The 22,419-nt window shown below is 36.7% G+C and overlaps 2 protein-coding genes across 9 annotated transcripts in view; one reads left to right on the top strand and one right to left on the bottom strand.

The window, feature by feature from the left end:
* ANLN (anillin, actin binding protein) overlaps nucleotides 1–7,292 on the bottom strand; it is a 146,200-nt gene extending 138,908 nt beyond the window's left edge. Inside the window, exons 1-2 of the mRNA XM_077119773.1 lie at nucleotides 6,492–7,292; nucleotides 6,040–6,141 (exon numbers count right to left, since the gene is read on the bottom strand). The gene's annotated coding sequence lies outside the window, so the exon portion shown is untranslated. The remainder of the gene's footprint in view (nucleotides 1–6,039; nucleotides 6,142–6,491) is intronic.
* MATCAP2 (microtubule associated tyrosine carboxypeptidase 2) overlaps nucleotides 1–22,419 on the top strand; it is a 97,548-nt gene that overhangs the window by 30,581 nt on the left and 44,548 nt on the right. For 5 of the 8 annotated variants that reach the window (XM_077119813.1, XM_077119807.1, XM_077119799.1 and 2 more), the window contains one exon: nucleotides 17,846–18,540. In XM_077119813.1, coding sequence (XP_076975928.1) covers nucleotides 17,846–18,540 — 695 coding nt within the window. Of the gene's footprint in view, nucleotides 1–5,554; nucleotides 7,211–7,361; nucleotides 7,506–17,845; nucleotides 18,541–22,419 lie in introns of those variants that run through there. The other 3 variants (XM_077119853.1, XM_077119859.1, XM_077119832.1) reach the window with 3 other exon arrangements.

Genomic DNA, 22,419 nt, shown 5'->3' on the forward strand with positions numbered 1-22,419 from the left:
TTGGGAAATCCTGTAAGATATTTCCTGTAAGATGACCCCTGTAAACCTAGGGGTCATCTCTAACTCCTTTTTCCTTTCCTCCTACCCCACTCCAAATATCCAACCTATTGATCACCTCTACCTCTAAAATATATCCTGGTTCTTTGCTTCTCTCGCTCTCTATAGGTTCCATTCTATTCTAAGCCATTATCACCATAAGAGCCTCCTGACCAGTCTCCCAGCTTCCATTTTTACCCCCTAATCCACTGTCCCCGAGAGCCAATGTGCTAGTTTAAAAAGATTAACTGCATTTTGTCACCCCCCTGTGTAAAATCCTCCAGTGGCTTCTGACTGCACTTAGAATAATGTCCAAACTCCTTTCCCTGGCTCCTGCCTACCTCTTAGTTCTTATTTCCTACCACTCTCCCTGAATTCACTGGACTCTTAACCACTCTGACCTTTGTGGAGTACCTCAAAAATGACAAGATCAAGGGCTTTTGCATTTGCTATTTCATTTGCCTAGCATACTTGCTCCCCAGAATTTTCTATGGCTGCTTTTTCTTATCCTTCAAGTCTCAGCTCAAGTCACTTCCTCAAAGAGACTTGCCTAACTATCATTACTCCAGGTCATCATCTAACATACTTCCCTGACTTACTGTACTTCGTAGCACCTATCTGTATTTGAAATTACATCATTCATTAACTTGATTGTTTTGGTCTCTGCCACCACAAACAAGTTCTAAGAGGACTGGAACTCTGATTAATGTACCACAGCATCCTTATCATTTGTGCCTAAGGACTGCTTGATGTGTATATATCATTTTACAAATGCTATGTACTTACTATCAGTCAGTTCTATGAGGGGAGGTATGTGTTTTTCGTCTTTTTTGCCTTATTTACAGTAGACACAATAAATATCTATGGAAGGAGTAAATTATGCACATCTTGGCCTCTTCAAAATATAAAAATTATGGACAGTATTTTAAAAACTTTTTAATTGTATAATATAACATATATGCAAACCAGAGAAAGAAAAAAGCAATAGTTTCAAAGCATTCTTCAACAGGGAGTTACAGGACAGATCCCAGAGTTTGTCATGGGCTACCATTCCATCATCTTAGATTCTTCTTACTAGCTGCTCCAGATCATTGGAGGCTGGAAAAAAATATTACTTTTTTTTTTATTATGTGAAAAATAACGTATATACACAGAAAGCACATTTCAAAGCACAGAGCAACAATTAGTTGCACAACAGATTTCAGAGTTTGGTATGGGTTAGTTACAATTCCACAATTTTAGGTTTCTACTTCTAGCTGCTTTAAGATACTAGAGACTAAAAGAAATATCAGTATAATGATTCACAATCACCTTTGATCTTTCTCCCACTCTTTAGGGGTATTTGGGCTATGCCCATTATAACTTTTTTCATGTTGGAAGGGACTGTGGATAATATGGGATAGGGGGATGGAACACGTTGATGTTCTGGAGAGGCTGACCAAGATGGGCGGTATTTTATTTTTCTGGCTGACTAAAAAGTATCCAGCCTCCTCCAATTATTTACAACAAAACATCCTGTCAAAAAAATTGCAGTGATTCCCAGGATTTTTGTACTGTTCTGGCCATTTTTATTGAAGTTAAAAGGTGGAGGCCGTCTCACAAAGCATTATTTTATTTGGCTTCCACTTAATGCATTTCATTCTCCTGATATCGATATACTGAAAACATTCCATTCTCTTGATACAGATATCCTAAAAGCAGTCTAACTTTACTGAAAAAATTCTCCTGGGACCAAAAAAAAAAAAAAAGAGACAAAGCCAAGGAAATAAATTCTACCTATTCTCTGGATTTTTCTTTTGCTCTTTTATGAGTCAAGGAATATTGTTTACAGTTTGCTCTGAGGCTTCCATTAAGACTGGTGAGAATTTGGTGTGTTGCAACTAGAGTTGCTCTGTCACTTTAATAATGGCAGACTGCAGATTAATTTTTCTCAATCCACATATTTTCAACAAAATAGAATTGTTATCAATTGCTTTTTAGTAGGACAGGAAGGAAAGTTAAAAGTGTTTATAGAAACTTCTCCTCCTCCTATTCTTTGAAACTGTCATCTGAAATTTAAAAGTGAACAGATATTTAAGCTTTCTAATTCATTTTAGTTACTAAGATAATAACCTCTTTAAGAAATTAAACTTTTTCTCAGTTTCAAGCATACTATGTACTTGTTCTTCTCGCAACAAAATGAACCTTTGCTGTACACAGTAAATTTTTATACTTATTTCTCTCTCCACTTGCAGTACTTATTAGTAGCCTTCTCCAATCGTCACCATTTTTTTCTTTCTCTTTCTGGGCCTTTGTTGCCCACCCTCCCAAAGTAAATGATCCAATGTTTTCTGAAGTTTTAAAGGGAAGTTGTTGATCTTTTTCTTCGAAAGAAAGTGAATCTGCCCCTGTTATGGGCAAGTTTTAACCATTTTTAAATTCTAAAATGCCATGAACTAATTTACGAATAAGGAAAAAAGTAAATGCCTACCAACAACATATACCATATGTCCATCCTGTAGCACATAAAAGGAGTATGGAGATTAACATACTAGTAGGTAAACAAAAGCTACTGACAAAATAAGAAAAAAGTAAGCTTTTTACCCATAACATAAAAATCCCAACACATGTAGAAAAAAAATATTTATTTCAAAACACCTATTATCCTATCATCTTAGTATCTAAAATTAAATGGAAATTATTATTAAGGACATTCAGAAATCAAAATGATCCACAATATAATGCTGGTAGTGAACATAAAAATGACCATAAAAGTAAAGTGCAACGTTTTAGTAGGATAATTACAATGGCAACAAGTATCTAAAATACAGTTCTTATTTATTTTAGAAAACAAGTTTAATAAACTTAAGGAGGGGACATGCTTAAAAGTAAGCATAATTTATTAAAATCAGTTTTAATAAATACTTGGCTTTATTTTTGCAGTCAGTGCTTTAAAAACGTAGTACTGATAGCTCAGTCCTTTCATTTCAATATTAATGGTTGATGTAGAAGCAGGTAGAAAGGAAAATTTCTCAGAACCATGAAATTGTTCATTGTTCTGTTGATATATAAAAACAATGCTGTCTCACAGGCAGCCAAGTGTACAGCTGCAGATGCTGTAACCAATGGAAATACTAAGCAGGCGTAGCACGAATCAATAATAACAAAGCAGATGTACAAAGCTTGATTAGGGTGAATAATTGCATAGGCTAGGAACAGTAAAAGTTGCTGGGAACAGTTCCAGTTTTTGTAAGAATATTTCAGAGCCTAACAGAACATGAAGAATAGCCAATAAAACTATTTTGATTAAATTGATATGCACCTTTACATAGTTTTACTTATCATTAAATATATTTAGAAATCAAAATGATCCACAAGAAAATATTATTAGAGTGAAAATAAAATTATAAAAGTAAAAAATGAAATAATATTCTATGTGAGGTTAGTGGCATCAAATTTGTTTATTGTTGGAATTCTTAAGTTTCATGAAATATTATGAGGGAGGTATACCTTTAATGGGCATCATTTCCTAACTTGCACTGTGTATGCATGTGTGTATATATGTGCATATATACATGTATCTGTATCTCTGTCATCTTCCCTACTAGTCAGTACAATTCTTGAGGACAGATGTTATATTTTTTAATGAATTTTAAAAGCATTGAGCCCAGTGCCTTGAATATAAATAAATACCCATGGAATGAATAAAATAATGCACATCTTGGAAAATATAATGAAAATGAGTCTGTCTTGATCAAGATGGTGAGTAAGGAAGCTTCGGAGCTCCGTCCCCCAACCAAAGCTTTGAATAACCTGCCAGATCTGACAGAAACATCTGCCTCAAAGTTCCAGAAATCAGTTACAAGACTGCAGTATCAAAGTGAGTGCTGAATTAAGAAAAAGATACTTAAAAGCAGTAGAATCACTTGGTGTTCTGGCTGGCCCTTCCTGTTCCCCTTACTGGCTTAATGTGGAGCTCACCAGCCCACTCAGTGCAGATGCCTGGTCCCAGTTCTGGTGCAAACGCTCAAGTAACCTTAGAGCACGTACTGGGAACAGGTATATCTAGCCCAATCTGGTGGCCTGAGGGACTCGTCATACCAGAATTTGCCCTGAGTAAAGAAGGCAGTCCACAGAGCTCTTCTACAGAATGCTATGGGAAAGCAGACAGATCCTGCTGCCTGGGACAAGGCATTACTGGCTGTACTGTTTACTACAGCAATGCCCTGGACCGTGAGGAAACTGTTTCCTAGGAAAGAGGGGGCATTTGTATCCATGTAATGGGAGAATTCCTAGGGCCACACATCCAAGACAAGATGCCTGTGCAGAAAGGGTCAGGGAGATCTTTGTGTTTTGGCATGAAGCTACTTTCTAAAGTTATTGTATGGATAAGCCCTGACAGAGAACCACAGGCAGGACAATCTTCAAAGACTGGAAAGGTGTTTTATTTTTTTCCTTCCTCTTTTTCTTGTTTTAGTTAGCTCCTGGCACCCTAAGAAAAGCTCTGTCATAATATTAGCTGGATGCAAGCTTAAGGAACTGCCTTGGTGTCCAAATTCCAGTGATAGCATTAAAACATCAATATGTCCAAGTTTCAACAAAAGGTTATAAACCATACAAAGAATCAGGAAGCAATCGCTCAGGCAAAGGAGATTAAGACATTAGAAATCATCAGTGAGAAGGAACGGACAAGGACATACCAGACAAAGACTTTTTAAAAATGGTCCTAAACATGTTCAAAGAGCTAAAGGAAAACATGGACAAGGAACTAAAACAAATCAGGAAAATGACAGTTAATACAAAGAAAATAGCATAGAATGGAAATTATGAAAAACAACTAAACTGAGCTGAAGACAACAGTAACAGTAATTTAAAATTCCCTGGTGGAGTTCAATAGCAGACTGGAGCAGTTCTTAAACGGCAATTACTTTAAAAAGAAATCTGAAGGTAACTGATACATTTATAGCAATATTGGAAAGCAGGTTTCAGAGTTTTAGGCACAGAAGAAAACAACATGGTTCATATACAGCCTTTTCCTTAGGATATATGTTGCAAGAATAACCACTCATATGAATGTAAAAAATTCACTGATTATTGCTAAGCCAGGTGCTTTAGCCCAAAACAAATTTATTCTTCATCTACAGGCTCATTTAAAATCAGGCAAAATTTTCATTCTATTTTCTTTCATTCATCATTGAAAATGCACACACTTCCTATTCTTTAGTTATTCATTTATTTACTGCCGACTCTGAGCCAGGCACTGTTCTAAAGGTTGTGAATATAGCAGTGAACAAATAAAAATCACTGCACTTGTACAAATTTCTTTCTAGGAATGGAGACAAGCAAATAAGGTAACAGATATAAAAGTTAGATAATGATAAATCCTGTGGGGGGAAAAAACAGAACTGAGACAGGATATAAGGGAGAAGAATGGAATTTTTTAATAGGGTGGTCAGAAAAGGCCTCACTGAGGTGGCATTTGGATAAGGTCCTGAAAGAAGTGAAAGAGTTAGTCATGTGGATATCTGTGGAAAGAATATTCCAGGCAGTGGGCATCAGAAGCACAAAGGCCTTGAGGTGAGACAATGCCCAGCATAGTCAAGGATATCAAAGAAGCCAGTGACTGAAGCTCTTCGCACCCCATAAGAGCACAGAGGAAGAGGAGTGGGAGATATCAGAGATGACAAGGAGTCTAGGTCACAAAGGACTTCCCTGATAAGGAAGTCACTGAAGTGCTTTGAGCAGGGAACTGACATGATTACTTTTTAACAGGATCCTCTTGGTCACTAAATCTTGTGAATAGAGTAAGGACAGAGTGGAGATAGGGAGATCACTTAGGAGGTCGTATCTAGAATCCCGACAACAGAAGGTGGTGGCTTGGGCCAGAATGGTTACCAAAAGCAACGGTGAGAAGTGGCTGAATTCTGACTATATTATGAAGATAGAATTGACAAAATTTTCTGAAAGATTAGAGTAGTTAAATGTCCCCTGTTCCCTCCTAATTGATGAAAAAGAAATCCTCACAGGCTCTTCATCAGTCTCAGAGTAGGAGGCTTCTACATCAACTTTTCTTTTGTTCCTGAGTTCGAAAACAAATCCCCATTATTTCTGCGTTCTGCGTCAACCCTGACGAAGAAGAGAAATTTAACTCTGAAGATTGACAGTGCCACAACTCTCTCATAACCAGCTTCGCGTGGACTGTAAGCTCCGTGAGGCTTATTTCATTTCCCTTTGCCCTCAAGGACTGGCCCTGAATCTTGCACGCATAAGGCTCTCAAAAATATGTTTGTTGAATGACAAAGTCTCTACATTTTCCCACGGATATTGTAAAATATTAAATTTCCACATTCGCTGAGAAAATGACTAATAAACTGAAAAGTAACATTCAGCACCTATCAATTGCACAACCACAAGCTAATCTGTATTTTGATATTAAGGATATTAATGTATTCAGCCTCCTGTAGCTTTATTCTTACCAGCTCAATGGTCCGGCTCCCTTATCCAAGGAGAGGGATGCCCTCAGACAACTAAAAGTTGTTTTAAATTTTCCGCACTGTATAAGTTAACTAAAGGGCGGCGGGCTAGCTTTGTAATTTGCAGTTGTCACTGTCGTTATCACCCCTCTCTTTCTGTGAAGACAGTCAAGTCCCCTGGAAGGACGTCTGTGCGTCTTATGAGGTCTAATCAGTCAAACCGCCTACAACCAACCAGCCCCAGTCCCGAGCGATCCCGGCGCACAGCCCGTGAGCCTCCAGGTGCGGGCCCGCGCGGTGCACGCCGGGAGTTGTAGGCGGCCGGCTATCTTTCTTTCTCCGCGACTCGGCCTTGTAGTGCAGCGCCCCAAGCGGCACGCAGACCGGGGGAAGCTCTGGGCAAGCGGACCAGGAAAAGCGTTTCCTAGCAACGGGGGAACTGTCACGTCACGGCAGCGGGATCTAAGAGCGTTTGCCCACTGTAGAGCCGCCTTCTGCACCTTCCAGCACCGCGAACTGGAGGGAACGATCCTAGCCTGTGCCCGCCGGTTCTCGTCCGACCTTTTCCTATCCTGCTTCAGATTGCCGCGAGCCACCTCCCGCCGCGACCCGCTACTGAGCCCGACCAGAGGCTAGAAGCGACCCGGCTCTCGGCCCTCGTGCCCACGCAGCACGCCGCTCCGGCCTCAGTGGGACGATGCTCGAGTCCATTCGAGTGACGGGTGAGTGAGGGGAAGGTCCTGCCGTGGGGCTGGCTGAGGGGCGCCGGGGTCCCGCCGTGCGGGGGGCGGCCAGCGTCGGCCTGGGCCGCTCGCGTCAGGTGTGTGTGGGGCGGGTCCCCACCCTCCGCTTGCCAGGCCGCCCTGGTGCCGAACTAACCGCAGGACGTGGGCTCCGCGCGCCGGGCGCCGACTCAGTCCCGCGCCGAGGGCAGTGCGAGGCGCGCAGGAGGCGCCCGGGAAAACATGCGGAGGGAAGACAGAACAGAGTCCCTTTTCCTTTTGTCGCTTATTATCAGTAAGCACCTGCTATGGAATCTAGTGGAGTAAATTATAAGTAGAGGTTACTGCTTCTATAAATGTACAGAAAATGTACAGTCTAACTGCTGATAAATTTTATTTCAGAGCATATGGAGTATGTAAGGGGATATTATAAAGTACTAGAATCTCATTTTCTAGACTATTCAGAAAAATCAGAGCTAAGCCAATGGACACATCTCTGTAGATCGTTATTTAACTGTGTGTATTTTTTATGTAGGCTTTTACTTAAAAGTCGGTGAGAACGTTAAGCGCACTTTTAGTATGTATTATACCAAGCCTAAAACGTGTATTTAGCCGTCAGGGCTGAAAGTTTACTTGCCTGTTTTATTTTTTAAATAACTATGTGTATTAGCCATTAAAAAAAAACCCTACATAGTATTAGAATAATTTCCTAGGCCATTTTTCCCCCAACATTTAATTCTGTATGGTAACATTTCTGCAAGGCAATATTCATGTTGGTCCAATATCATGAGAAAGAACAAGTAAGAACAGAGTAAAGGAAATGTCTGATCCTCAGACTGTCAAAATAAGGCCAGAACATGTTAACTTTAAGGAATTGCAATGCCTAATAAACCATCTTTCTGTGAGATTTTTATTGTAAAACTAAATTCCTTCTCAATAAAAATATATAACACAGTCTTAATTTTGTACTATTTTATGTCATGTTCAGTGTTATAAAATATGAAGCTGAATTTGTGCAATCATGACTTTGCTGTGATTAATATATTGTCATTTATGTTGACAGAAAGCCTGGACAGTTAGAGGATATAAAATCTAAGAGGCAACTTAAAGGCATTAGATGCTTTAAAAGTGATTTGAAGTAAATGCTACTCTTTCATCTTATAATACAATGAAAATGTTTAAAGTTACTTAAAAAAATACCATGTCTTCTTTATATTTTTGGAGCAGGGTTTCTCAGCCTCACCACTATTAGCAATTTGGACCAGATAAAATTAAATCCTAGACAATGAGAGACTGCATTGTGCACTGTAGAATGTTTAGTAGCATCCCTAGCCTCTAACCACTAGATGCCAGTAGTACTACCCCCACAGGTGTGACAAAGAAATATGACTCTAGTCAGTGCCAGATGTCCAAAGATTGGGAGGGTGGGAGTAGGCAAAATCACCCCTGATTGAGAACCACTGGACTTGGAGAAATATATAGTTGGATCCTGTCACAATGCAGCTTATTTGATAAAGGTTCAGATTGAAATCATTTTCTGAAAGCATAACAATCAAAATAAAGAGAAAATACAGTTATAATATTAGTTGAAAGTGGGTATACTGGCTAGCTAATTGGCGATACATAGGTCTCCTGATATTTCAATGTGCAGAGTTGGAAGTTTGAGGAAGATTCTTTCCGCTTGCCCCAACTCCCTTTCCATAATACATTTACCAGTACTACTCTGTGCATTGCATTTCGTGAGACAGGAAATTTGGCGATGAATTTCTATATTACAATAGAATTTTAGGCTTTTGAGACAACTCAGCCCTCAAAGTTATGGTTCCTTTAAAATAACTGACCCAGGTCATTATTTAAAATATTTTCTCCATTTCTTTTATATAGTACTGGACTAATTAAAATGATAGTTCTAGAACCCTACACCCAGCATTTCGCTGATATACCAGAGAGCCCAACTTGGAAAGCCAGAAACTATGAAAAGAGTTTAGCTGAAAACATGGTTTTAAACTGCCCTACCCCCTTCTTCCTTCACCATTATATTGATAGCCAAGAAGCTCATATTCTTTTGATTAGCACTGACAGGAATGTTTACTTTTTCAGCTTAAAATATCTATAAATATTGAACTGTTTGTTTTATACTTCAGCACTTCTGAAATCATTTCCATATAATGCCTTACCTACTTTTGATTTCTTAGTCATGATTTAGTATAATCTAAACATAATGTTCAGGTGGGGCAGTTGATTGGAGGAGGAAAATGAAATAAGATGTGTATGCTATATATTGTTTGAAAATGGAACAAACTAGAAAATCTTTCTACCTTCTCATAGCATTTTATAGAAGATTGTTTGCTATACTAAAGGTAATAAAATATTAGATCTAAAACGTAGAATTAATTATGTTCATAGTAACTTTACTTGGAAATCCAAATTTAATGATTCTCGATATTTTCCTATTTACATTATTCTCTGGAGTGTTTCTATAGAAACTGAATAATAGTTGACACGGGCTGCTTAGCTCAGACCAGTAATGTTCTTAGTACCTTACTTATTGTTAACTTTTAATCCTCACAACAATACTATGAGATATGTAGTATTAGCATCCCATTTTACAGAGAAGGAAACCAAAGCACAAAGAAGTTAAGTAACTTGGTCAAGATCATACAGCTACTAAAAAACAGAGCCAAAGGTTCAAACTTGAGAAGCTCCATTCCAAAGCCCATGTTCCTAACCAGGATGTAGGCTGACTGAAGCCAGGAAATTCAACATCAAGATCCCATTTAACATCCAGGTTATGTTATCTGATAATTCACTCACTCAGAGGCAAGTCTGTAAACAACTTTTGTCTGTAAAAAGCAGATTTTTACTTGAATGTGAAACAGTTGTTTTTAAAATAGAAAAGAAGACACCCATCTCATTCACTGAGTAACAAAATGCTGTGAAAGGCATAAATACAAAATTATATTAATTTATGATTTCTTAATTAATTAATCTGGAAATGAAGCTCCTGTGTAACAAAAGTGAATGTTTAAAAATACTGGAAACAAAAATTTTCATAAGACCTGTGTTTGACCATAAAGGATGAAATACCTAGGCACACAACTCCTATTTGTCCTACAGGAGGAGGCATCTATCATTAAAATTTGTCTCCACCATCACTAATTGTTTGATTTTTTTAACCTCCCTGACACGACTTTTTCCTTCAGCCTTCAGACTTCCAAGTCCTCTACTCTTTCTATTCCCTTCCCTCGACCACCTCCCTGGCCAGTCTTTCATATGCAGAGCAGTAATTGAACAAAAACAAAGATATCTGCTATAATGAAACTTAAAACTTCAGTGTTGGGGAGACCATCATCAATAGACCATCAATCAGTAAAAATGTAAAACTGCATCCATGACAAGTGCTTTGAAGGAGAGGTATAAGGTGTTATGAGGGCCTGAAATGAGGAGATCACAGAAGGCTCCCTGAAGAAGTGACATTTGAACTGAAGGATGAGTAGGAATTAATCCAACAAAGAGGAGGATGGAAGGGCTCTCCAAACACAGGGAAGAGCACGTGAAGAGATGTTGTGATTAGAGAGAAAATATTGAGTATGATGGATTGACAAAATATAAAAAAGTTAGTGTGGAGAGATTGAAAGGGGGAGCATTGTAGAAGCTCAGGCTGAAGAGGCAACAATATCTGACGATGTGTGACTCCAGATGCCATGGTTAGGAGTTTTGTCTTCATCTTAAGTAGACAGTCATGGGAAAGTTTTTTGCTGGTCTGCTTACTGTCATTTTAGATGATGCTTAATGCTGTTTCTTTTTGTCATTTCCTGGCTTTCTAGAATACCCTGCATATTTCTGATAGTAAAAAATGAATAAGTAAATGAATTGAAACAATTTCTGACCAAAAATGAAAGACAAAAAAAATAGTCACATATAAGAATCATCATTGCTAACAAAGTAACACTGAAGTGCTCCTAACTAGGGCTGTGAGCTTTTTTAAAAAAATATTTTTATTATTGACCCTTAACAAACATACAAACATTCTTGACATACAAGCATTCTATAAATGGTGTACAGTCAGTGGCTCACAATATCATCACAGAGTGTGTATTCATCACCATAATCATTTTTTTGAACATTTGCATCTCTCCAGCAAAAGAAATAAAAAAGACAAAACTCATATATACTATACCCCTTACCCATCTCTCTCATTGACCACTAGTATTTCAATCTACTCGATTTATTTTGACCTTTGCTCCCACTATTATTTGTTTTTTAATCCATATTTTTTACTCATCTGTCCATACGGTAGACAAAAGAGGTATCAGACACAAGGTTTTCCTAATCACACAGTCACATTGTAAAAGTTATATCATTATACAATCGGCTTCAAGAAACATGGCTACTGGAACACAGCTCTACAGTTTCAGATACTTCCCCTCTAGCCACTCCAATATACCATAAACTAAAAAGGGGATAGGTATATAATGCATAAGAATAACCTCCAGGATAACCTCTCAATTCTGTTTGAAATCTCTCAGCCACTGGCACTTTATTTTTTCTCATTTCTCTCTTCCCCCTTTTGGTGAAGAAGGTTTTCTCAACCCCTTAATACCAGGTCCCATCTCATCCTGGGATTTCTGTCCCATGTTGCCAGGGAGATTTACACCCCTGGGAATCAAGTCCCACATAGAGGGCAGTGAGTTCACTTGCTGTGTCAGCTTAGAGAGAGAGGCCCATCTGAACAACAAAAGAGGTTCTCTGGGGGTGACTCTTAGGCCTAATTTTAGGTAGGCTTACCCTTTCCTTTGTGGGAATAAGTTTCATATAGGTGAACCCCAAGATTGAGGGCTCAGCCTATTGATTTGGTTGTCCCCATTGCTTGTGAGAATATCAGGGACTCGACAGATAGGGAAGTTAAATATTTCCCCCTTTCGCCCCATTCACCCAAGGGGACTTTGCAAATACTTCTTTATTCACCGTTCAAATCACCCTGGGATTTATTGGGGCATCACACTAACCTGGCAAACCATCAAAATCTCATGCCCTAGTCAAGGTTCCATGTACTTATGCTGTGACCTTTTCTTAAGAATCTTGAACTACAGTGGAGTTTCTCAATTCCTGCATAACATTAGCAGTGACTTTTCATTTTTTCTCACTTACGATTGCTAAGCTATGTTGGGGCTATTGAATTTAAAGTTATTATAATTAATAAAGTATCTATTATGATGCAAAGGATTAGGATGTTAAATACATTAAGGATACTAATTTTTATGTACCGTTTTTAAAATTAAGGTGTAACATATACAGTAACGTGCACAAATCTTAAATATGAATTTCACTATAAGTAGCTATTGCCGAGAACAAGATACAGATACAGAACATTTACAGTGCTCAGTAGGCTGCCTGGCAACCTTTTCTGGATAATACTGCCCTCCCCAAAGGAGGACTTCTAAAACCATAGATTCATTTTGCCTGTTTTGAACTGCATATAAATGGAATTATACAGTATGTACTCATGATAGGGCTTTGTTTGCTCAACTTTGTATCTGAGAAAGTCATCCATATTGATGACTTGTAACCTCAGTGTGTTCTTTTTCATTTCTGTGTTGTATTCTATACCGTAATTTAGTCATCCATTCAACTGTTGATGGATATTATTTATTTTGAGTTTTAAGAATAAAATACTTGATAAAATTTAATTGTTTTATTTTGTTCAGGGATTGTTTTGTTTTGCCTTTTTTTTCCCTTTTTTAATACAACTGAAATCAAGCAGCCTGTTGTTTTATGATCTAAAATGATCCCAGGTTCTCAGGTTTCGTAAATATTAGTGAACCATAAGAAACTGCCATTTTGTAGGTTAAACTTGATTGAATAGTATTTTATCAGGCTTTATTTCTGGTGGTCTAACCGTCCTTTCAGCCAGAAGCCTCACCTGCTTGCAGTTATGAAACACTGAAAGTTTAGAAAGCAGTGTTTTCCTCCAACTTTTTTAGATGAAGAATGTGAGGGACTGATGGGTTTAGTGATTAGGCTGATATTACAGAGAGGTCATTGAAAGCACTGGAAATGGAAGCTGGGAATCCTGGCATCCTTTTCTACTGAACTAGATACATATTAAATTATCATTGTGTTGATAATTTCAGTATATCCACCTATTTGTGAAACTGTCGGTTTTGACATCGTAATGTTATTTCCCTTTTTTCTCTCAAAATGGGTAATCAGGTTTGGGGATAATGATTTCTTTGATCACCTTAACTTATTGTTTGTTCATTCCAAGGTTTTAGTGACTAAAATTGCTGATGGCTAAAATGCCATATTACATATGAAATGCTATGTTACATAACGACTACCATTAACATGAGAAAGGTGGATTTTTAATTACCTTCCTGATATTCAGAGTGGGGGAAATGAGTTACAACTCCCTCAAAGAAATGTGCTTATGCTTTTAAAAAATTAATTTTTCAGGAAACAGGAGCTAGAGGAATAGGATGTTCTTTAAAAAATTTGTATGGACAACTGGAATTCTTTATGTTAGTCTTTTATGGTGGTGTTATAATGTTCAAAAGTTATTTTATCATAAGGTAAAAGTAGCATTTAAAATTACATCAGCAATATTTTTAGGTTCTCTAATACATTTTAATACAACTGAAATAAGATTAGAGTGACTGTGAGACATTTATATCCATCTTGTACACATTGTGTGAAGGACCACATGCCCCACCTTTATGAAGTTCATGGGATGCCTAGCATTTGGCAGGATTGTTGTTTATTACATAATGCTCATTTGGCACTCCCATAACTTTACTTAGCAGCAGGTGGAGCTTAAAAAGGACTGATGGTAAACCTACCAAGTAGATAATTATCAAGTGAACTGAAATGCTGCAACTCCTGGGAATAAAGGGGTTCTGTCATGCCCATAGTCATTCCTTTTCCACCCTCCTCTCCTCCTTAAGCATTCTGGCAAATTGTTTAGGCCTTTCTTTAATTTTTTTTTTCTTTTAGTATCTTGAAGTATATAGGTTGTTTGAGATATTGCAAATTTGAAGGTCATTGATGCTTTATGACAAAACGAAAGAACTCTGCAAACTCAGCTTTATCTATATAGAGCTACTGAATCTTAGGAACCAAAGAATAATTTAAAAGCTTATTCATTTTTTAAATTAGCATAACATACATGTAATGAATCATCAAAATAGAAATTCTTCAGAGTAGTGTTATTCATTGATTGTAAATAAGTGCAACTTTTTTCCTTTTTATTATGAAGATCAAATGAGAGAAGAACCCAGTTACCTCCCTTTACCTTCCTGGCTGCACCTAGTCCCTCTCCCAGCTCCTCTATCCTTCTGATAACCTTTTTCTTATCTCAGTTCTCTTGCTCTTTCTGTTTCAGTGTCTATTTCAGTCTTCTTTTCATTACCACCTGTCCTCTCCAAAGCATGTGGTATCCTTTTAGGGAAGCTGACATTGTTTGTGAGCATTTTGGCTCTGTCCTAGTGTTCCTTAGCCTGTGTTTGTCCAGCCTGCCCAGTTTTGACTATCAGTTGACAACACTTAAGTCAGAAACCCCTGAGGAAGTGGGATCCACCAGCTAGTAATAAAAGTTTTATTTATCCTGTATTTTTGGCTGATTGTGTCTTTAACATTTATTTGAATGACTTCTGTGTGCAACCCACTTGTCATCATGACCCTATAAATCTAGCTCCTAACTCTAAACTTGTACTTATAGTATACATTTTCTTTTCATACTTTTAGATTATCTTTAATGTTCTGTGTAGTCACCAAAATAAATATTTCACATGCTGGTCTAGATGGACTTTTAAGTAATTTACATATTTGAATTGTTTATTTTCATTACTTTTGACCTGGTATTGTTTTTCGCCCTAAACTGATCTCTGGACTTTAAAAACTAACATTTAAAATTGGGTAGATTGTTCCCAGCCCATGCCTTCCCAAAACAAACAAATGAAAGAAACCAACAAAAACAAACAAACAATCAAAATTCAACAAAAGCTTCTGCAGTAACAGGATACTCACATGGAAAAAGAATGAAATGTGACCCTACCACACAGCATACAAAAAAAAAAAAAACCCAAAAAATTGGGTAGATTGAAATACTAGTAGTCAATGAGAGAGAAGGGATAAGGGGTACAAGATGTGTGAGCTTTTTCTTTTTTCTTTTTATTTCTTTTTCTGAAGTGATACAGATGTTCTAAAAATTATTATGGTAATGAATACACAACTAAGTGATGATATTGTGAGCCACTGATTGTAAACCATGTGTCCACTGTGTATGTGTGTGAAATGTCAATAAAAATATTAAATTTAAAAAACAACAAAACTAACATATAGGGCAGGATTTCTCAACTTAACACTATTAACATGTTGAGACAGACATTTCATTGTCATTGGAGCTGTCCTGTGCTTTGAAGGGTATTCAGCATCATTTCTGGCCTCTAAGTACAATATACAAGGAGCATTGCAAGCCTGTCTACCCCCAGCCATGACAACCAAAATTATCTCCAGGCATTACCAAATGTCCCCTGAGGGAAAATCACCCCCAGTTGAGAATCACTGGTTTAGGATCTTTCCTGTTATATTTCCACTTCTTCAGTGAGCTTCTCACAGAAAAACAGAATGGTCCTAGAACTACAAATACCGGTTTATCCGGAATGGTTGCAGAATGGCATCTTTAGAGTCATTTATTCATTCAGTGAACATTTATTGAATGCCTTCCAGATAATATGCTAGATGTTGGGAAGATAGAGATGAATAAAACATGGTTCTGGTTCTTATCTTAGTACTTCAGTTATTCATATGACTATGTATTACTGGGGCAACAGTACAGAAAGAAATGTTACATTGCTGTGCATGTAGCAACTTAATACTGAATGTTTACTAATAACTGAATGAATGACCATATACACATAAGGAATTAACATGAACTCTGTAATCATACATGCCTGCATTCAAATCACAGTTAACTTACTACTTTCTTGTCATATAACCTTGAGCAAATGAATTAACATCTTTGAGGCTTAAGTGATGTGATATACTTGCATAAATGTATTTACAATTAATGGCTGCTACTACTGCTTGTTTTTACTTATTACTGCTTATTATAGAAAGGATCCCTGAATGTCCCTTTTTAAATGAATGAATGAATGACTGATGTATGTGGATAAACGGTTTTCAAAGAAATTGAAATCAAATAAAATGTCTCTTGACAAGGCAGGTAGCTGCTCAGATCATCTAATACTAAAACTTCCTCCACAGTAGGAGCCACAGGTTGAGGGCTAGAGGCATAAGGCTCTATGAGCCTTAAAAAAGAGAACTAGTTGGGAGAATCATAATATGTCACAATTGCAGAAAGGTTTTAGAAAAGGTTTGCAGGCTGACTAGGTCAGAGCTCAGATTTATTGATAGGACTTGTGGTGGGGTCCTATTCAGATGAGCAGGATTTAAGAGAAACTCACTTTGGAATCTGAATTAGAATGGAATCTGAACACTCTTAAACCTGTACCTGAAATCTCATCTGTTCTTCTTCACATTCCTCTTTTCTTCCTCTGAACTCTTGATGATTCTTTTTTTCTCACATTTTATCATATACTACCTTGTATTAGTATTCTAAGAGGAAAGTCTTACCTTCAGAATCAGGTTAGAAACTGCTGAAGGCAGGAACGATGTATTTGTACAGATGCTTCTCGGATCCATGGTCCTAATTAAATAGATTCCATATATCTGCTGAATGAACGAATGAATACAGTGCAGCATTGTTTTAAAGCAGTGCATAAGCAACAGAATATCATGTCATTTTTACCTGTTTATAGCATTTGCAAGATCTAAAGGCAAAACTGACTTTTCCTTAACTGGCCATTCAGTATGCTCATATCTGTGTAATAGCAATGAAGATTTATTATTCAAACTTGTCAAGAAAAAAAATCTCATATTTCTTTAATCTTAACCTATAGCCTATAATCAAGAAAATTAATCAGCTAAGTGACATTACTGAAATATGCTTGAGTATACATGTATCATCTATTTGATCTTAAAAGTGGTTTTTGAGACAGATAAGGCGCTATTGATTATTCTTCTTTTACTGATGGCTACGTTTTTGGATAGTTCTGAATTTCAAGATTGTATTGGCTATGGAAATGCCTTGGATTTTTTTTTTTTTAACATGGGCATCAAAACCGAGTCTCTGGCATGGCAGGTGAGAACTCTGCCACTGAGCTATCATTGCCCGCCCAATACCTTGGAGTTTTACCTTGATGTTAATACTTTTACAAAATATATCCTTTCTGTGAAATTCATGTTCTTTAGTAGATTTGACCGTTCTAATTATTTTTGTGTATATGATTGTGTTTGTATATTATCTCACATCTTTATTAGACTTTGGTCCTCTAAATGGTTTAAAGCTGAGGATTTTTCTAGATAATTCAGCATATATATACTCATATGAGAAGTGACAGCATCTAGCATGAACAAAGTCTAGTAATATATCCTTCAATATTTAAAATGTCTTTTCTAAAGATTGTTGCAAAACGATGAATTTTACTGAATCTTCAGAATACATTTCTTATAATAAACAATTTACTTCATCTGGTATCTTTATTTTTTCATTTTGATTTTGTTTTATCAACGCAGAAAAGCTTCACTGGCCTGAGCAAGAATTTACTAAGAAGTCTGTTCTAAATGCAGAAGATTCACTGTTCATTGGCAACAAAAGAGGCATTCCACATTTATCCCCTGGAATACTAAAGGACATTTTCACAACTGGAACCAGTAGTTACAATGTCCTACTACAGAGCAAAGAGGAGAAAAAGCATCATTCACAAAAACAGTCATCTTCCACCTACTACAAAAGATCTAGGAAACCCATAAAATCGCCTAACTCTGGTCGTAGTAAAGATCTTCGCAAGATGAAAGTCCCAGTGCCTTTGATGAGCAGTGGTAGTTGGTACTGCCTAGAAAGGCAGCCTGCAGTTTTTGTCACTAGTTCAATATCAAGTCCTGTAAAGTTTACACATGATATCTCTATTACAGGGAACGGCATAATATTGCCACCTAAACCCAAAAGCAAGGTCAAGCGGCGTCATTTCTCCACCCTGCCAAAGCCAAAGCAGCAGCCTCAGCTGTCTAGAAGTTTTGAAAAAGGAGATGACTTTTCTGGAAAGAAATTTTGTATTTTAACTGCTATAAAGCCCACCAACTTGGAGAAAGAAAAACTGAGATTCTTCAAGTCTGACTATACCTACAATCCTCAATTCGAATATGCTAATCCTGCTCTGCCAAGTGTGTTAGCCAAGCACAGCCACGCATCTGACCGATTCCTTAAGCAGGTAAATGCCATTTCAATAGTGGTTTTACACTTTTATGTGGTTAAAACAATCATTTGCAATCTTGTAAGAAAAAAAGACACATTTCATTTAAAAACTTCCAATCTTTTATGTTATAGTTAACTCCCATCCAGAACATGCAGATAAGTGACAAGAAATTTTCATGAGTGGCATAGCTGTATGTAAATCCCTTTGCACTCATGATAATCTAAAAAGAATCTATTATATAGAATTGTGGCAGGAAGCAATTATGTTAGGTAAAAAAACAGATTCTGGTTCCAGGCTTTCATTTCGGAGTTAACGAACTTGAGACCTGTTGCCCAGCCACAGACAGGAATGGTTTGATGTATAGTAACTTCTAGGCAAAAAGATACTGTTAGGAAAGATGAGGGATTAGGTATGGGAGAATGATAGTATAAATGAAGAAGAAAAATTAAAGAGTTATAATTATTTGGAGAAATGTACAGAAATGTTTGAAAAAAAACCTGATAGTCAAAAATATACAATAAAATATCATCTTTTCACATTACGAAAGCACTTCATTAAGATGTACTTGTTAATCTTTACACTATCATATGATATACTCCTCTCACCAGTAGCAAAATGCATTTTAGCTGTTTATAAGAATTACTGTCTTAAATGAGAGCTTGTTAGATAATTAAATATAAGCAAGAAGTTTGGGGGTTGCCTTCCTTTAAAAATATGCTTTGATTTGTGATTGATTTGTAAGTCTTTCCCTATAGGAGGGTGATGGACTTGACCTCTGAAATTTCCCTAACCTGGTACAGAATGAATATTTGCATTTTTATTTTTGCCCCCCTGCTACATACTCATGTAAATGTTGCAGAGGGTCTGTGCTTCATTTTCCTCATAAATAAATTGAGGGAAATAGACTAAATGATCCTTAAGAGCCCCTTCAAGGGCCACGCATATCTCTGGTCCCAAAATACTGTGGCTAATCAAATCAAGATTCTGTTCTGTCTTACATTATATGTTAGGTTATGGATTTATTTTGTAAAAAATGCTTAGTTCTTCTTCCACACACTTCAATCACAGAAAAGTTAAGAGTTTCCACTAGCTTTGTTAACTGAAAATTCTTTCACGTCAGATGACAGTGCAACGTAATTGGCAAATAGTTTGGTTTGCTCTTAGTTTTCCAAATAAGTGACATTTGTTTCTGTAAGCAACAAAACCTAATGAAAAAAAATAACCATTTCAATGGAATTCTTTTTTTTTAACTTTTTTTATTGTATAATATAACATATACACAAAGCAAAGATAGAAAAAAGCAATAGTTTCCAAAGCACTCTTCAACAAGTAATTACAGGACATATCCCAGAGTTTGTCATGGGCTATCATATTTTTCCTTCTAGCTGTTCCAGAACATTGGAAGCTAGAAGAAATGTATATATTTTTTATCAACACTTGTTTTTCTTTTTTGTGAAAAATAGTATACATACAAAAAAGCAATAAATTTCAAAGCACAGCAGCACTATTAGTTGTACAACATATTTCAGAGTTTGACATGGGTTACAATTCTGCGATTTTAGGTTTTTACTTCTAGCTGCTATAAAATACTGGAGACTAAAAGAGATGTCAATTAAATGATTCAGCATTCATATTCATTTGTTCCATCCTATCTTCTCTGTATAACTCCACCATCCCCTTTGATCTTTCCATCCCTCGCTTTAGGGGTGTTTGGGCCTCAATGGAATTATTTCTATAGTATATATCAGCTGGACAATTTAGGAGAATAGGTTTTAAACTCTTCCAAGAAAGTACTATAATAGTTGAGCTGTAAGGAGAGTAACCAAGGAAATCAGGGTGGAAGCAAATCTATGTTTTATCTTAAATCTATGTGAATTTTGCATTATACTTCCTATTGTATCTTTATTTTGATATAGAAAAATTTAAATTGCCTGTCTTCAAGTAAAATTGACACTTTCAGAATAAACAAGGAACATCTTTCCATGACTCCCTGGTAACCTGTATTCTCCCTCAGTGTGAGAAACAGAAATTTAGTACTAAAGCATTGTCTTAAAAAAAAAAAAACAAAAACGACTGTTTAAACAAACAGTTTACACTCAAGGAGATTACAGATTAACATTATTTATTTGTAAAATTAATCCTTGTCACCAAAAATGCTATAGCATCTTGAGGGGCAAGTATAGATAAGGCATCTTTTGGGAAGGATGAGTGACCACCAGGAATGAGCTGAGCACTGTAGAGCACTGAGTGAGGAGGGTTTCATACAAGCATACTGACTTACTAATAATAAAACATTAAGAATAGCATATTCTCCATTTCTTGTAAGAAAATATGTCCCTGGGGGAAACTATGTGGTTGTGGATAGGGGTTGAGAGAGACCTCTACAAGAACAGTTCATTTCTTTTTTCAATATTTACAATTGAAACTTTATTTAAAGATTCTAACAATTCTTTCGTAACTTTCATTAACAAATGTAACATAGCAATGTCCTGTGAATTTTTATCCATATGAACCCTTTGATTTCAAGTATTGCAAAATAATGATGGCACTCTAATTTGTAGGATCCACATGCATTGCTGGAGCAGAAGAAACAGTTCATTTTTTTTAAAGTAAATGTCTCTCAAAAAAGTCACCTCCATTAAAAAAAAATAATTCAACAGTTTGGATATAATTTGATATTAATATATTTTGTGTCTATTTAAGTAAAAAACTGTTCTTCTTGTGTCATTATATAAAATTCTCTTTAATGAAAGTTGTGGATCCATGCTATGAAATGTAACTTGGTAGAGTTATTGTAAAATTTCAGAGGTATTTAAAATAGAGAAAAGTAAAGCGTTCTTGTTTTTCCTTACCAAAACACAATCTTCAAGATTCTAATGCACAGCAGTGCATTTGCATTTATAGAGTGCATATATTCAAAGCAGGCATCTAGATGGACAAACTCCATTGTGTTAGGAAATAAGTTTTCATTTTTAATAAGTATATCAAGGGTTGCAAACTCAAATGCCCATAGGATCTGGGCAGTTATCATAAATGATTGCAGGTAACTGGCCAGGCACAGTAGCAAATTGGAAGCTAGACTGTAGTTAGTTAGCTTAAGCCAGAGTTTAGGTCTAGAGTTATCACATCTTCAGGGTTTCAAGAGAAAATAGAAACTTGAATTTTTTAAAAAAATTTTTATTGTATAATATAACATGTATAAGCAGAGAAAGAAAAAAGTAATAATTTTCAAAGCACATTTCAGCAAGCAGCTACAGAACCAATCCCAGAGTTTGTCATAGGCAACTTCCATCATCTCAGATTTTCCCTTCTAGCTGCTCTAAAACACTGAAGACTAGAAAGAATATTAATATAGTGATTCAGCAGCCACACTTGTTTGTTAAATCCCATTCTTGCTGTTATACCTCCTCCTCCTCCTTTAATCCTTCTCCCAATCTATAGGAATCTTAGGGAAGGCCTGTTCTGACTTCTTTGTGTTGTGAAGGGGTGTCAACAATAAAGGATAGGGGGGTGTAATTAATTGATACTCCTGCAGAGGCTGGTCCCTCTGAGTTTCAGGATTTATCTGACCTAGGAACCCTCTGGGAATTATATGTTCAAGGAATGCAAACCTAGTGCATGAAACCTTTATGGAGTCTTAGTCTGAGCCATAGATGTTCTTAAGCGTCAACAGGAGTGATATTGATTAGGGTTTAGCAAACCATGGCAATTAGCATTATCTAACTGAAGTTTGCATAAGAGCAGCCTCCAGAATAGCCTCTTGACTCCATTTGATCTCTCTTGGCCACTCATGCCTTATTTTACTACACTTCTTTTCCCCTTTTGGTCAGGAAAGCGTTGTTGATCCCATGGAGTCAAAGCCAGACTCATCCCCAGGAATCATGCCCCACGTTG

This window comes from Tamandua tetradactyla, chromosome 1, assembly GCF_023851605.1.
Source record: "Tamandua tetradactyla isolate mTamTet1 chromosome 1, mTamTet1.pri, whole genome shotgun sequence".
NCBI lineage: Eukaryota > Metazoa > Chordata > Mammalia > Pilosa > Myrmecophagidae > Tamandua > Tamandua tetradactyla.